This window comes from Phyllostomus discolor, chromosome 6 (genome assembly GCF_004126475.2).
Source record: "Phyllostomus discolor isolate MPI-MPIP mPhyDis1 chromosome 6, mPhyDis1.pri.v3, whole genome shotgun sequence".
Taxonomy (NCBI): Eukaryota; Metazoa; Chordata; class Mammalia; order Chiroptera; family Phyllostomidae; genus Phyllostomus; species Phyllostomus discolor.
This window is the reverse complement of record NC_040908.2, coordinates 163,520,025-163,535,884: the sequence shown is the minus strand read 5'-3', so window position 1 is coordinate 163,535,884 and position 15,860 is coordinate 163,520,025. Positions and strand designations below refer to the sequence as shown.

At 45.3% G+C, this 15,860-nt stretch overlaps 2 protein-coding genes and 1 long non-coding RNA gene across 7 annotated transcripts in view; 1 reads left to right on the top strand and 2 right to left on the bottom strand.

The window, feature by feature from the left end:
• The window catches only part of LOC114500307 (mammaglobin-A-like), a 259,118-nt gene that overhangs the window by 80,061 nt on the left and 163,197 nt on the right, over nucleotides 1–15,860 (bottom strand). The gene's annotated exons all lie outside the window — the stretch shown is intronic.
• LOC118501381 lies at nucleotides 6,701–12,911 on the top strand. The gene is made up of 3 exons (XR_004904024.1): nucleotides 6,701–6,862; nucleotides 11,665–11,674; nucleotides 12,901–12,911. It is a non-coding gene; the product is annotated as an uncharacterized LOC118501381 (long non-coding RNA).
• LOC114500658 (secretoglobin family 1D member 2-like) overlaps nucleotides 14,719–15,860 on the bottom strand; it is a 140,053-nt gene continuing 138,911 nt past the window's right edge. The window contains exon 3 of the mRNA XM_036029579.1: nucleotides 14,719–14,863. Within this exon, the coding sequence (XP_035885472.1) occupies nucleotides 14,834–14,863 (30 nt within the window). The 3' untranslated portion in view covers nucleotides 14,719–14,833. The remainder of the gene's footprint in view (nucleotides 14,864–15,860) is intronic.

The following is a 15,860-nucleotide window of genomic DNA, read 5'->3' as shown; positions in this document are numbered from 1 at the left end:
ATAGTCTCTTCAACAAATGGTGTTGGGAGAACTGGATAGCTACATGCCAAAAAAAAAAAAAAATGAAACTCAAGCACCAACTTACACCTTATACAAAAAATAAATTCAAGGTGGATAAAAGACTTAAATATAAACCGTAACACCATTAAAATCCTAGAGGAAAACGTAGGCAGGAAAATCTCAGATATTTCACACAGAAACTTTTTTACTCACATGTCCCCCAGAGCAAGAGACATAAAGGAAAGAATAAACAAATGGAACCTCACCAAAATAGAAAGCTTCTGCACAGCTAAAAAAAAAACAGTATTAAAAAAAGAACCAACTGTATGGAAAACATATTTGCCAATGATACCTCAGACAAGGGTTTAATCTCCAAAATATATAAAGAACTTACATGACTCCACTCTAAGACAAGCAACCCAATTAAAAATGGGCAAAGGACTTGAACAGACACTTCTCCAAGGAGGACATACAGAGGATCCAGAGACACATGAAAAGATGCTCAATATCGCTAGCCATCAGAGAGATGCAAATTAAAGCCACAATGAAATACCACTTCACACCAGTCAGAATGGCCATCATAAACAAAGCAACAAACAACAAGTGTTGGAGAGGTTGTGGAGAAAAGGGGACCCTAGTGCACTGTTGTTGGGACTGCAGACTGGTACAACCACTATGGAAAACAGTATGGAATTTCCTCAGAAAACTAGAAATGGATCTGCCTTTTGACCCAGTAATAGCACTGCTAGGATTATATCCTAAGAACTCTGAAACACCAATCCAAAAGACCCTATGCACCCCAATGTTCATAGCAGCACAATTTACAATAGCCAAGTGTTGAAAGCAACCTAGATGCCCATCAGTAAATGAATGGATCAAAAAACTATGGTACATTTACACAATGGAATTCTATGCAGCAGAAAGAAAGTAGGAGCTCTTACCCTTTGCAACAGCATGGATGCAACTGGAAAGCATTATGCTAAGTGAAATAAGCCAGGTGGTGAAAGACAAATACCATATGATCTTACCTTTAACAGGAACCTAAACAACAAAACAAAGAAACATGCAAAATATAACCAAAGACACTGAAATAGAGAACAGTCTGACAGTGTTCAGAGGGAAGAGGGGAGGGAATTTCGAGGGAGAATCGGAAGGGTTTACAAGAACAAATTTAAAGGACACATAGACAAAAACTAGGGGTAATGGGAGGGAGGTGGGGAGGGTTGGGTGGGTGGGCTGGAATGGGAGTAAAAGGGAGAAAACTATACTTGAACAATGATTAAAATCTTTAAAAATCAGCAAAAAATAAATAAAGTGTGGTCTGCATGCCTGAAAAATTAGAACATTTGCATTACTTGGATAGTGGAGAGAAGCCTGACTTTGGGCCCAGACAGGTGGTTTCAAGGTGAGCTCTGCAACTTTCTACCTATGGGTCTTCCGCTGGTGCTGACCCTCTTAGCCTCACTTTCCTCACCTGTAAAATAAGCGTGTTATCTTAGTGCTCACCTCAGAGGACTTGTGTTGGGATGAATGGATCAAGATTGGAAACGTGCTGCACACAGTGTCTGGGGGTCAAATGTCAGCTCTTACACTCACATCAGGAAGGAACAAACATAAACACTAAGTCACACAGAGTGAATTACCTCATTCCTAAGTCAAACAGCAGATTGTGTCTAACTGACTCTGCCAACAGGAGTGTTTGTTTCCCCTAAGTGCTGACAGAGTGTGCTTCTGAACTTGGCTTGGGCCCCACTGAGATTTCTATCAGTTAAGATAAGATCATTACTTTTCATTCACTTCATTTACTGTTTCATGATCACCTCTGAGTCACTGTTATTGTGAGGTTCAAATCCTAATATGGGATATTGGAACTAAGGGTAGAAGAGGGTGGTGGGTGGGGAGAGCTGTTAGTTACCTAGGGCACAGAGGGTCTGTGGACTCTGTCTTCAGCAGGATGTGCAGGCACACATGTCCCTCCGGTCTCAGGATGACTTCCTAGAAGTTGCCTAGGGCTTTGGTCTTCAAACTGGTAAACACACACTAAGAGCATGAAAACTTGTAAGGGACAGGGACTCTGTTGTGTGTTGCTCCCCACAGTTGGTGGGGCTCCTCTCTGGGCATTCTCTGTCCCAGACTCGAGGTGCTGGAAGGGGACATATCCAGAGAGAGAAGTGACTCAGACAAAGTAGAGCCACATCCTCTCTTAATCATGAAAGTTGATATGCGACATTTATTTTGATTTTTAACAACATTTCACTAAAAAGTTATGACTGGGATTATTGGTGCCCCCTTAAACTGTGTGACCTCCCTGCAAGTGGCTATTGGTTCATTCTCTTGTTCCCACCGTGACCTACAGGCAGTTGGGTTTGAGGGACATGCGTGTGTTTCACAGGAATAAAGCAAAACAGGAGATGTTGAGATTGGACCTCAACCCTCCTCCCTTTGCCCATCCTCAGAGTCCTGTCTGCAGGCAAAAGTTATGAACACCCTTCTGCTTACATCCCTGCCAGTCCCTCTTCCTTCCTGAGCTATCCATCACCCAGAATGACCCCTGACGGTTTTCATGAAAATTCTCCTCCATTCAGGGCTGACTCTCCCACAAGGCAACACCCAAGCAGGGAATTAGGCAATCAATACTTTTAGGTTCCATGAAACTGTGATAATTTCTTCGAAAACATTAACCCTAAGTGACTATAGTAATAATGAATATGTACTAATGAATCTTTTGGGGTCTATTTGTCTATTTTTAATTATATTTTATTGATTATACTATTACAGTTGTCCCATTCTTTTTCTTTCTCACCTTTCTCCTCCTCTCCCCAGTACCCCTTTTTCCTCCAGCATCCTCTCCCCTCAACCCCTTAGATCATGTCCATGAGCAGTACATATACATTCTTTGGCTTCTCCATGTTCTATGCTGTTCTTACGACCCCCCTGTCTATTTTGTACCTACCATTAATGCTTCTTCCCTGTACCTTTCCGCATGCTCCCCCTTCCCCTCCCTGCTGAATATCCTCCATTTGACTTCCATTTCTGTGATTCTGTTCCTTGTCTAGTTGTTTTCTTAGTTTTGTTTTTAAGGTTCAGTTGTTGATAATTGTGAGATTATTGTCATTTTACAGTTCATGATTTTGATCTTTTTCTTTTTCTTACATGAGACCCTTTAACATTTTGTATAATAAGAGCTTGGTGATGGTGAACTCCTTTAATTTGACCTTATCTGGGAAGCACTTTGTCTGTCTTCCCCTTCTAAATGATTGCTTTGGTGGATAAAGTAATCTAGGTTGCAGGTCCTTGATTTGCATGACTTTGAATATTTCTTTCCAGCCTTTTCTGCCTGCAAGATTTCTTTGAGAAACCAGCTGGCAGTCTTATTGAAACTCTTTTTTAGGTAACTCTCTTTTTTTCTTTTACTGCTTTTATGATTCTTTCCTTATCTTCAGTCTTGGGAAATGTGTCTTGGTGTGGTCCTCTTTGGATCCAAGTTGTCGGATCCAAAGATTCCTGGACTCTCGGAGCTTCCTGGACTTGTATGTCTATTTCCTTTGCCAGACTGGTGTCTGGCAAGTTTTGTGTCTTATTTTTCAAGTAAGTTTTTAATCTTTTGCTCTTCCTCTTCTCCTTCTGGAATCCCTATGATTTGGATGTTGGCAGATTTGAAGATGTACCAGAGTCTTATACTTTCCTTGTGTTTTTTTTTTTTAATTCTTGTTTCTTCATTCTGTTCTGGTTGAATGTTTCTTTCTTCCTTTTGTTCCAAATCATCAATTTGAGTCCCGGTTTCTTTCCCTTCACTGTTGGTCCCCTGTATATTTTTCTTTATTTTACTTTGTATAACCTTCACTTCTTCCTTTATTTTGGGGCTGTACCCAATCATTTTAGTGAACATCTTGATTAGTAGTGTTTTGAACTGTGCATCTGATAGGTGCTATCTCCTGGTCACCTAGTTCTATTTCTAGAGTTTTGATTGGTTCTTTAATTTGGCTCACATATCTGTTTCTTAAATTTCATTTTATTGCTTATGCTATTACAATTTCCCCAATTTTTTCCCATTTACCCTGCTCCACCTTGCACCCCAAACCCTCCAGCATCCCCTCTTCTTAGTTCACATTCATTAGTTGTAAAAATAAGTTCTTTGACTTCTCTGTTTCCTATACCATTCTTAACCTCTCTCCATCTATTTTATGCCTACCAGTTGTGCTTCTTATTCCCTGTACCTCCCCTGCACATTCTTCCCCTCCGCATTCCCACTGAAATTCCTCCATGTCATGTCCATTATTCTGGTTCTGTTTCTGTTCTACTTGTTTACTTACTGTTTTTTTTTATTAGGTTCAGTTGTTGGCAGTTGTGAGTTTGTTCTCATTTTACTTTTCATAGTTTTGATCTAGTTTGGCCTAGATTTCTTTCTCTAGGCATACCTGTTAATGTATTAAAGGGCAGAACCTTAGGTATTCTCCAGGGTTGGGAAACCCACATGGCTGCATAGTGGAGCTATATGTGAGGAGGGGACAGAGTAGAACAATGGCACTTTCTCAGCTCTCTCCAAATTTTCAAGAGCCTGGCAGTTCCTCCCACTGCCACAACCCCCACAGGTTTTTACATCAGTGGTTTGAGGGTTTATGTTGCCCACTATGGAACCCTGGGTTATGTGGTCTGTGTCATTCACCTGTTGTTCCACTTGGTTTATCTGCAAACAAATGTGGGACCATCTGGTCCACCAGTGGTCACCTTGCCATGCATCTTTTCTGCCTCTGCTGTCCGTCTCTCCTGCTCCCACAAGTCTAATTGATTGTTGTTTCTTTAACATCATGGTTGTGAGGCTTCCATTCAGTTCAATTTTCTGGTATTTCTGGTTAATTTTTGTTTTAAAAATGGTTGTTTCCTTTTTCTGGTTGTTTAAGGAGTTGAAGCATATTTACTTATGACTCCATCTTTCCCAGAACTCCTATTTTTCTTGATATCAATGTATAAAGAAGAAGCTGAAAGTACCTAAGACTCAATAGATCATAATAAGGAACAGGCTTCCACTCCATAGCTCCTCCAGGATGGTGACAATATTAGGCCGAGACAAAAGGACCATGTCCCTGGACCCACACCTCACATTTTGACATTTTGATTATTATGCCCCCTATACACACTCTTGTTTATTAGGAACTCATGGGCCCTGCTCAGTCTCAGTGCTTTGCACAAACATGTAGAAGTTGGCCTTTGCTCAGTGATTGATGTGGTCCACTTGGACTGGACATGTGGAGGGAGGCACAGAAGGCTGTGATGGGGAATGAGAAGGAGAAGTATGACTGTAGTTACTGAAATGGCCATGCTCTCATCGAAGTGTCACTGGTTTGGAAGCTATGAGAGGCCTCAGGATCCTGAGCAATGGCAGCTCCAAGGATTCCCAGAGCAAGAGTGGAGAACCAGAGCTCAGCCACTGGATCAGGCTGCAGGAGAAGACTGACCTAAGTCCTCATTCTTGGCTCTTAGACCACGTTGGCCCCACTTGCTGAAGGTCATGCCCAAGGTGCCCCAGTGCAGTCAGAGGGCCGTTTATGTGTTCACATGTTTCCTGGGGGTCCCTATTGTCTCATGATATATTTGGGGAGGTCAGTCAGAGGGCATTTTCCTGCATCACTTGGAAAAGTCACTATGAACCACATGGATTGTGCTGACATACCAGGAATGGCTGGAAGACAAGGATGACTGGAGTATTGAAAGGAATGTTGGAAACAGGAGCAGGGAAGCACTGGTGTCAGAGTGCCCATACCAAGTGGTAGTCTGTGTGGGCCCCAGATGGGGGGGGGGGTTGTCTCCCAAGAAACTGTCCATAGTCAAATATGTTCAATCCACATCAGTGAAAATGCACCAGGCAGGCAGGGAGGAAAGTCACTGAAAGCTGCAGAAATGAACCAGGGAGTGAACGTTTTTGTGAAAGGGATCAAAGTAACATGAGGGAGATGGGAAAGAGTGAAAGGGTCTTTGAGGCATAAGCTGTCCAACTTGCACCCAGCCTGACACTCCCTGGGAAGATCGCCAGTGACTATGGAGGCAGACTTAGTGGGGGCACACAATCCAAGGGATAAAGAGGGGGAACAGATGAGCCACCACTTGGCTTAGAGGGGCCATCACAGATGCCTGACTATCCCAGGAGGAAAGCCCAACATAGTCAGAACAAAAGTGTGGAAAGTGGACATTCAGGCAAGGCTCAGTGCCTTGTCAGGGGGAGGAGATGACATTGATTTGCTGTTTGGGGTAAGTTTATCCCATCAGGGTTCACCTGTGATGTGAGAATTTCCTCTTAAGGGTGTGAATTGAGGGTGGGGATCTTTTCAGCACTGGCTGGAGACCTGGGGTCCAGGAGAGAATGCTAACAGTGGAGCCTGGTGGCCTTGGTGAGAGGGCGCACCATTAGTGTGAGACCCACCAAGGATACAGGAACCTGAGTAGGCCACCACCACTAGGACCTGAGAGACTGACAGTGACCCACTGCTCCTGGGGATGGGGATGAGGGAGGACTGTCACATGCCAGGGACAGGATTAGTTTTGGGTTGTAGGTGGGGATAGACAGGGTGACTTTCAGATTCTCAGTATTTCGACCTTGACTTCAGTAAGGAATGATTGCAGGCCCGTGGGTGTCCATGCGCATGTGTGAGAGGAACTCACGTGTGACATGAGCCTCCCTAAGCCTCCATTTTATTCAACAACCAGATACTTTACTGAAATGGAACTGCATGTGAGGTTTCAACAATCGTCTTGCATTTGTAGATCAAAACATGAGGAAAGAAAGCTAAGCTGTGGCTTCTACCCATGAACAGTTGGTTTCTGAACAATCTCTGTGGTCGTGTGGAAGTTATTACTGAGTACACCAGTCACTACTGTGTACTGCATGCTGGGAAAAAAAAACCCAGAGACATCACTAACATCTCACTTGTTCTTACCAGGGAACATCCTGAAGAACAAACATGCTTCCTCTTTCTTTTCCTGGATTTGTCCACACACATTGACAGGAAGCTGTTGCTGGAAGAGATGTTAGAACCATGATACTTGTTCTATCGCTCAGGTGACCATACCATGACTGATCCCAAAGTGTGCTGGTGCTGCTCAATCTTGTCCTCACTGGGGTTACTTCCATGGTCATTTTGTCTGCATGTGTCCTCTTCTTTCAAATAATGTAGCCAAAAATACGATGTGTTTCAGTTTTCAGTACCTCAGTCCAAAAACAAGGGATGTGAAGTTATGAGTTCCTGCACATCAGAAGTAGAGCCAACAGCCCCAAGCCTTCCCAACCCAGCCCCTGTGGGCAAAAAGTTTTCAGCCATGTGCTCCTCGTGATTTGTATAACCGAGGATTTAAAGAAAAATCTCATCATCTTGAATTGAAGAGGCTGACATTTAATAATTTTTAAATTACAGTAAACACACACACAAATGTTACTCTTTCACTGCTTTCAAAGCACAGCTAATGGTGTAAAGAACATTTATTGGGCAGCGCACCTGACCTCCAGGACTTCTTATTGTGCTGAAGTGCAGTGGTAGACACTCCCCCACTGCTAACATCCTGCCTACCTGCCCTGGAAATCACTCTTCAACCTCTGTGCCTAAGAGAGTGGATCCTCTACGAAGTGTCATATTTGTCTTTTTGTGACTGGTTCACTTTTTTTCTCACAGTAACTCAAGGTTCATCCATGCTGCCCCCTGTGTCAGGAATTTTCTAGCGATGTGCGCTTTCTCTTTGTCCTGTGGGAGTACGTCCAGGTGGTTACCCTGGAATGTTGCAAATGGTATACTAGGGCAGGGAATGGGCACTAGAAAACACTACACAACATCCATCATACATGGAAAGACTACCGGATGTGAAACCACTGATTTCTGTTCTCATCTCTCTCACCGCCCAGGGGGGATTCACACCCATGGTTTCCACATGTCATTCTGGGGTCTTTAATTCACAGTCAAGGATTCCAAGCACTGGCTCTAGCACACCTAGGTTGCTTGACAGTGCACTGAAAGTTGTGTTAAGAAGATGGAAGGAATCTTCCTGACAAGCATGACCATCACGTGCTTCAAAAGAGTTGTCACAAACTGAGATCTTACATGTCCTGTCCCTCAGTTCAAAAGTAGTTAAACAGACACCAAAATTACCTTCATCTCTTGGACCTTCTCCAGAGTTTCTTTGCTCTGATGGAGAAAGTATTCCTTCATGAAAGTGAAAGCCTTTTCAGTTTCTTCACCTGGCAAGAACTCTTGTATGGTATTGATGTATTCAGTCACATCCACATCAGAATCACTGGCCATATTGAGCACATTATGAAACATATCACAGCCAGGTCCTGGGACAACAGTATGAAAATGCAGGCTCAGTGACACAGGTGTGAGCTCTGTGTAGGGCCTGACTGTGATGCTGTCATCTTACCTCCCCTCAGGGACATATGCTCAGAGAGGCTGTGGGAAGGGTCTGAGTCCTCAGTTCTAGGAGAATCAACTGAGGACCTGGGATTTTCTTTTAGCCCTAAAACATCTGCCTCCTTGTCCTCTGCCCAGATACTCCATACCCTACCCACACACAGCAATGTAGACACTAGAGAAATGGGATGCTCTGCATGGGGGCTTGGGGAACAGCAGCACTTGCACAGGGGTCCTGAGCATTGCCTTCCTTCAAAGCTGGCACCCTGTCCATGCTCATCCGCATAGCAGTACAGGGGGAGGGTGGTCTGCATGAGTACGATCACCAGCTTCATGGTTCAGGCAGCTGCTGTGGGCTGGTCAGTTCAATGTGGCAGGGAAGGGGCTTCTGTTGGAGGTGACTGTCCAGATCAAAACTTTTTATTCTCCTCATGGCCACCCTAATCCCTCTTCCTGATGACGGGATGAGTCACAGGGTAAACTTGGCAGTGCACCAGGAAGGGACTGGAAAAATCTCCTAGACCACACCCTCCTGTGCTCTTTTCCTACAACCAGAGGGGACAGAGCTTTGAAAACCCTCAAACATTTCAAAACTGCAATAATGGTGAGGACGTTAGATGAAATTAATGCCAAAGTGCTTGCAAAATAATAAGGCAAATGACAACCTTGTGAACCTGTGTTGTCATCCTTGTTGCTTTCTTATTGCTGTGGTCCTCATTATCTCTTCCTGCTTTCCCAATTTTTCCTCCCCTCCGTCCCTCCTCTTCTTTCTTCACCTACAACTCTTTGTCCTCTTGATCAAGGGCACACAGCTAGTGGGTGGTAGAGCTGCTTAAGGAATCAGGTGTTCTGGAATCAGAGACAGCTGCCAACACCATTGACCTCTTTAGTCTGACCCCTTTGGGCCTTCACTTTATGAGTCAGGTGGAGTCTTGTGACCTTGACTTACACAACTGCCTTTGTGGACTCCAGGTAGATCTCCATGCAGACCCCACAGTTTCCTGCTGAGGTTATTGCTCCACCTGAAGTCTTCTCCTCCACTGTCCTTGCCTGAGTCCCTTAAGGTTAAAACTCCTTATATATTCTCGATGCCACATCAGAGAGACCCAACTTCTTGTGTCGTATTGTGGCCTTGAGCCCTTTATCTGCAAGTTTCTCCTAGTGAATGGGAACTGACATTATGACTCTTTGCTCTCTGTGAAGCTCCTAAGGAGCACGACCTGTGGTCTCCTGCTCCTTGTGTGACAAAGGTGACGCCATAGGCATCTAATTAGTTGTATCACTGGTTTTGAGACAGATTTTGAGATTATGGAAAAAAAATTTCTGATTACATAACATGTGTTATTATTGGGTGTTTTGGAAAGAGAAACTCATTTAAAATAGAAACTTGAATAAAGGCAAGACTGCCACCTAAATCTAAGCCTGGGCACCAGCCTGACGTCTTGGTGCTAACACCACGTTCTTTGTGTTTCTGGGGAAAGCTGTGGACTCAGCCACCGCAGGCAAGGCCAGGTGAGGAGAGGAAGAAGTTGGAGCCCTGACATGCAGGGACTGGGCCACCTCAGCCCTTCTGGTCTTCCAAAATAAACATTCTCTTGATCCAACCTAACCCGGATCCATCCAATGACTTGGGAGAAGGAGCTGGAGTTGGAAGCTGAGTCAGGATCAGGTGTCACCTGCAGCTATTCTCCTTGGCTCAGTTACCAAAACCCTGAACTTTACACAACTTGACATTTCTACAAAGTGCATCGTTAAATATTTACTAGGCACACACTCATGACTTTCACTGATTCATTAGATTTCTGCATCAAATCTTCTCCATCCAGTTAGTTATTTTCCCTCTGTTCATGCTCACATTTTCTTGCTGACTGTGGTAATCCAGAGTGTGCCCTCTGGCCCGTAGGGGCATGAACACAGAGAATATGGGAGACCTAATAATCTGTTTCCACACTGCTAGAATTGCAGTTCTCTGCTGGGGCAGATCTTTGTCCTCTTCCCACCCACCACTGTGGACATTTGTCCATGTCCACGGATCTTTCGGTGTCCTGACAGGGTGGGTAGTTTGCTATGGGCATCAAGTGGGTGAGACCAGGTATGTCACGAAACAACATGTGATGCTCAGGGTTTCCACTGCAAAGAGACTCTTCAACTCTAATCACACTATAGCCATGGTGGAGACTCCCAGTGATAGGGAAATCTCTGTCAATTTTATGGCAAAAGATGAGGAGTCTGAGGGGCCCTCAGTGGACACTCAATGGACAGTGAGTAGAACTGTAAGGTAGACAGATACCATAGCCCTGTCAATACCTATGGTCAATACCATAAGTATGAGACAATTAATTCCTGTTGTAAGCTCCCCAGCTTGTAGCAGTTTGTTACAGCGGCTGTAGGAAACGAATACCTGAAACCATCTCTCACCCTGACCTCCCTTCACATTGCCACAACCTGTTTCATTTTCTTCCTAGCATTTACCCCTTGTCCTCTGACGTGTTCCACACCCTTCTTGTCTCCTTCCCACCCACCTTCCTGAACTGCAAATCCCATCAGTCGTCCCTGGGTCTGTCTCATCCACTCCTGCATTTCCAGTGCCTGGCACCATACTCGACACACAACACAGATGAATATATGAGTTAAATGGCAACATAAAGGGTGTTCTTTCCTTCCACATTCCTTACCATCATCATACTCCAGGCAACTATAAAAAGAAAAAGAAGAACAAAGTCTTCTTCTCTGATGTTCTTTTAACAAATACAGCAAGTGTGGTGCAGCGTAGATTCCTGGTTGACCTGAGATGATGTGCAGCATCTTAACCTATTTTTTGCCAAATTTTATCTCTGCAAATTTCAATGGTATCCCCCTGGCCATTTCTCTCTTACTCTTCCTGTCACTTTCAACATTTTTATTTTAAAGGTAATGATATAGGCACATTGATCCCGAAAGGAAATATTGAGAAAGAACTTCCAATATAAAGCACTAGACGCCTCTGCAGTCTGGTCCACACCTGCCGCACCTGCCTCACCTGCAGCTTCTTTTACTGTGTCTCCTGGTACTGAGTGTGGGAATATCCTATACTCTCTGTGGATTCATTATAGTCACCCATATTCTGTCCTGTGTTGACTGGGTTGCATGCCTCGTCAGTCTTCATCTAGGCCTTTTTGAAGAGCATTTTCTCTCCTGCCTTCTGAGAACACCACTGGAGATAAAACTATTAAAGTTTTGCAATTTTCAAACATATTTATCTTCATGCTTAAAGGCCAGCTGACTGTAAAAGAGTTCTAGTTGTATACAATTATAGGTCAGAGACTCTGAATTTTTAGTATTACACGTGTTTTTCCATCTCGTGTTGATTCAATTTTTATTGTCCACCTTTGCATATGACTTAGTGTTTCTGATACAGATGGATCTGGAGGAGACCTGGCTAGATGAGGGGCAAAGAGGGTCTGAGTGAGGGATCGGTTGCAGGAAACACAGTAGATGGAAAGGGTGAAGTCCCTAGTGTGGCCTGAGACACATTTCCCTCCACACAGGATGAGACTCAGCAAGAAGGAGTCCCTGCCTGGAGTCAGCACAGGCTGGACATGGTGATTGAGGGAGGGAAAAGCCCACCAACTCCTTTCCAGAACATGGTGGTAGGGACAGGTGATGACCTGCCAGTCTTGCCTGGGAAAAAGATGCAACTGGCTGGGGAAGCGGTGCCCTTCTGGAGTGCACAAAGTTTTTGGCCTGAAGATATAAAACAGAGGGTAGGGAGAAACACCTGGGTTTCCCCCCACCCCTTTCTCACTATATTGGGAGTCCAGAGTGCCTGCAGATCAATGGGCACTGCAATCGATGTTACCATCCATATGGCCAGAGAACAGGACCCATCCCTGCCCCAGTGCAGGAAGGGGCAGTGGAACTGGTGACCAGTGACTGTGTGTGTGTGTCCTATTCTGCTGGTCACACCAACGGGCCAGTGAGCTGTCAGCCAGAGGGATGGGGCACAGGTGCTGACTGGGGAAGCAGTGGGTGGAAGAGAGGACGGTGCACTGCATGCAGGGCACTGACTACCGCCAGACTCCAGGAGATGCCTGAGGCCCAACAGAGAAGGGGAGAGGAGCCATGTTGCCTGAACAATTGTGCAGTGGCCACTTGCAGTTTCCCAAAGGATGGTGTTTTTAAATGGGAGAAGGAATTCAGGGTGCACCTTGTCTCCCTCTGGCAGAGGGCGCTGGGGGGTTGTGAGGGTGTTCCAGAGGGACTAGGCACCGAGGAGGAAGCTAGTCATTCTGTCCAAATCATTCAGCTTTTGAATACAAGACCTCTTTCCATTTTCACCAAACCTCTGCCTCTGGATGTTTACTTAGAGGGTGGGGGTGTGCAGCAGAACCCCCGTTACTGTTCAGTGACATTTCTTCTTGAAAGAATCACTTTTGTCTGGGGTGATGATCCAAAAAGTCACAAAAATGTGTGGAAAGTGAGTGAGCTACTCCATTTCATATTTTTCACTGTGGGGAAATTTTCTTAGTATATTTATTTGGTGACTTTCTTCCCACCACAATCTGTCTCATTTCTGAATTTTTTTGGTTAGATATGGTTTTATTTTCTTTCATATTCCTGCCTTTTATATATAGGAACCCAGAAAGGCCAGCATTTGTGCTGCCTGTAACCTACAAGAACCAATAACAGAGGCAGAAATAGAGTGTTTATGGGAGCTTTATTCAGATGGCCAATGACTTGAGATGATGGCAAGTTTGTACCCTAATGGACCATCTTAAATTCCATTTTCAACTGACCCTTTCAATAGGGAGAGAAAAGTGTAGGTAAGGGGATTGGACTTCAGGGAAAAAGTTCATCAGAAAAAAGTTGCAGCATTCTTTCATCTGTGTAAACTCTGTATGTAAACTCTTACATGTTTTGGGAATAATAACAATGAGAACATTGGTGCTTTCATATTGTCCGTTCAGTCAGGATGGTCTCCAATGAACTTTGTGGTGTGAATACCACACCACTGAAAAGCAAAGTGCTACCAGAGCAACAGCAGCACCATTCTGTGTGTGTGTCTGGGTGTGACTGCATGTCTGAAGGTTGGTTGTGTGTGCCACCATGTGCACCACAAGTGTGCTGAGAGTGTAACCTGTGTGTCTGTGTATAAAGGTTTATTATAGGATGTGAGAGTTAGAGGGGGCCCTGCTGAGGAACGGACATGAAAGGGCCTCACAGTTGAGGTCATCAGCTGTCCTGTGCCAGGGACAATACAGAGGCACAGGGGCCACTACCAGGCTCGTGCGGAGCTGTGACCCAACCTCACACAGGAGAAATGGCACCTGGACAAGGATGGCTGAGTAGAGAGCCTGGTGAGCAGGATGATGAGGCCAGAGGGGCCCAGGCTCTGGGTCCAGCAAGGCCTCGTGTGCAATGTCAGATGGACCTCTGTGCTCCCCACATGGCCCCATCTGTGCTTCTCAGGCTGTCCCAAGCGCATCACAAGTCCTTGTGTTTATCAAGCATAGTGTGTAGACTGAGTATATAATGCATTTCAGAAAACAGAGACTAATGTAAGTGTATATGTTTCCCGAAGTGATCAAAAATACACATTTATTGTAAAGACATTGGACATAGTTAATAATAGTAGATAACTTAATTTTTGGTTTCTGAATCATAGCTTGTCCTTCACACAACCTTCGTAATTAGAGATGGGTTAGATCTAACAATAGGTACTCTTATTTGAAATATTAAGAAACCCATGACCTCTAGTGTTTCAAAGTTGCACAAGTCAGGATGGAATCCCACTTGGAGGGTCACTTGGGGTCAATAGGGAGGGTGTATTGCAACAGGGGTCTCTCTGACCCAGAGGTTTGTTTAGGGGACCTGAGCACACCGGGTGAGGCCTGGACTGTGAGGATGGCTGTGTGGATGGGAACACCAAGGTATCCGAGGGATTCTCAACCATGGAGGGAGCAGAAGTTAGTGGACTATTAGGTGTCAGGTGCACGTGAGCTGAAGTAGGCTCATAAAGCGCCCCCCACCGCCTACCCCCACCCTCACCCCCACCAAATCCATACCCTAAATCGGGGCCTGTGGTGTATCCTCCATGGCACAAAGGGCTTTGCTAATGTGACATGGGTGCAGATTGTGAGTTAGGGAGAAAATTATGAATTTCCTGGTAGCCTCCAAATGCCATCCCATGTATTGTAAACAAAGAGGCAGAGAGAGATTTGCAAACACACAGAAAGGGTGACATCAAGGTCCCCTCCCAGGGCAGAGACAAGAGTGATAGGGGCACTTCATGACAAGAACCACCCCAACTCCAGGGACAGACTGTTGGACCAAAACAAGACAGGGAGAGAAGTGCAGGGCAAGTACTTTATTGAAGCAAGACGTTGAAACCTTCACATTTTCCGGGGGTAATCAGGTCATCCTTGAATGACAGAGGCACTCATGTATGAGATTTTTAATGTTTAGCTGTTACATTGGGACTGTAAAGCTTTCTGAAACAGAGAAAGAGAGACAGGGGACATCAGTTATGCTGCCCCTGGAGATGCCACGTTCACAGGGACTTCTCTTCACACCAACATGTGAGGAAAACTGCACCCAGGAAAGGCACATGGAGCCACCAGGCAGGAGATCTGAGTAGGTGGGGAATTCAATAGTCCTGGTGCAGTCATGACAAACAGTGCAGGACAGGGAAGAACATGTCCATAGAAAGACAAATAAACCCGGAGTGATCCAGGTGTGGGACCTGGGTTTCTAATGGAGCTGGGATAGAGTCAAGGGCAGGACCGAGCAGCCCAGGATATCCTTCCTCAGAGTCCCAGGTCCAAGGTTTCTACGTTTTCTCTCCAAAGTGGACTTAGGGTGAGAGAAGAGGACAGGAGCAAGAGAAGACATAGGACATTCTATCTGTAGGAGATGTCCTGTCTCTTTGAGAAAATCAAACTGACAGCACATGGACATCTCCACACTGAGTATCCAGCCTGTGTGGAAATTTATACCAAATCCAACTTCATTTCAGGGGTGGACAAGCTGGGAAAGTATTGTAAATATCAGATTTCTTCCCCAGGATATAATGGAACTGTTCCAGCTGCACTCGAGGCTGCAGAGGACATAACAGGGAGGGTCTCTGACCACTGGCCGTGGTTGGTGAAGGCTGGGTAAGTGGGGCTCAGGTATAGGGAGGGGCTTGTTCTGCTGGCGGAGCCCCAAGCAGCCACCCCTCAATCCTGATGTAGGGCCTGGGTCTGCCCTCTCTCAGCAGCTGATTCTCTCCAACATTCTCCACCCTCCCTGAGGCTCCCCAGGGACTGTGCCACTGGGTGAGAGATCTGGTGTCCGACCTTTGAAACCTCCCAGGAAGCAAGGCAGCAGTCTCTGCCTTTTAGCATCACCACCTGGGCCCTGGTTGTCCTCCCCAGGACACTGTGGGGAATGTGGTGCCCAGGAAGGTGACCTAAAAAGGAGGAACATGTTACATGTAATGTGCAGCCT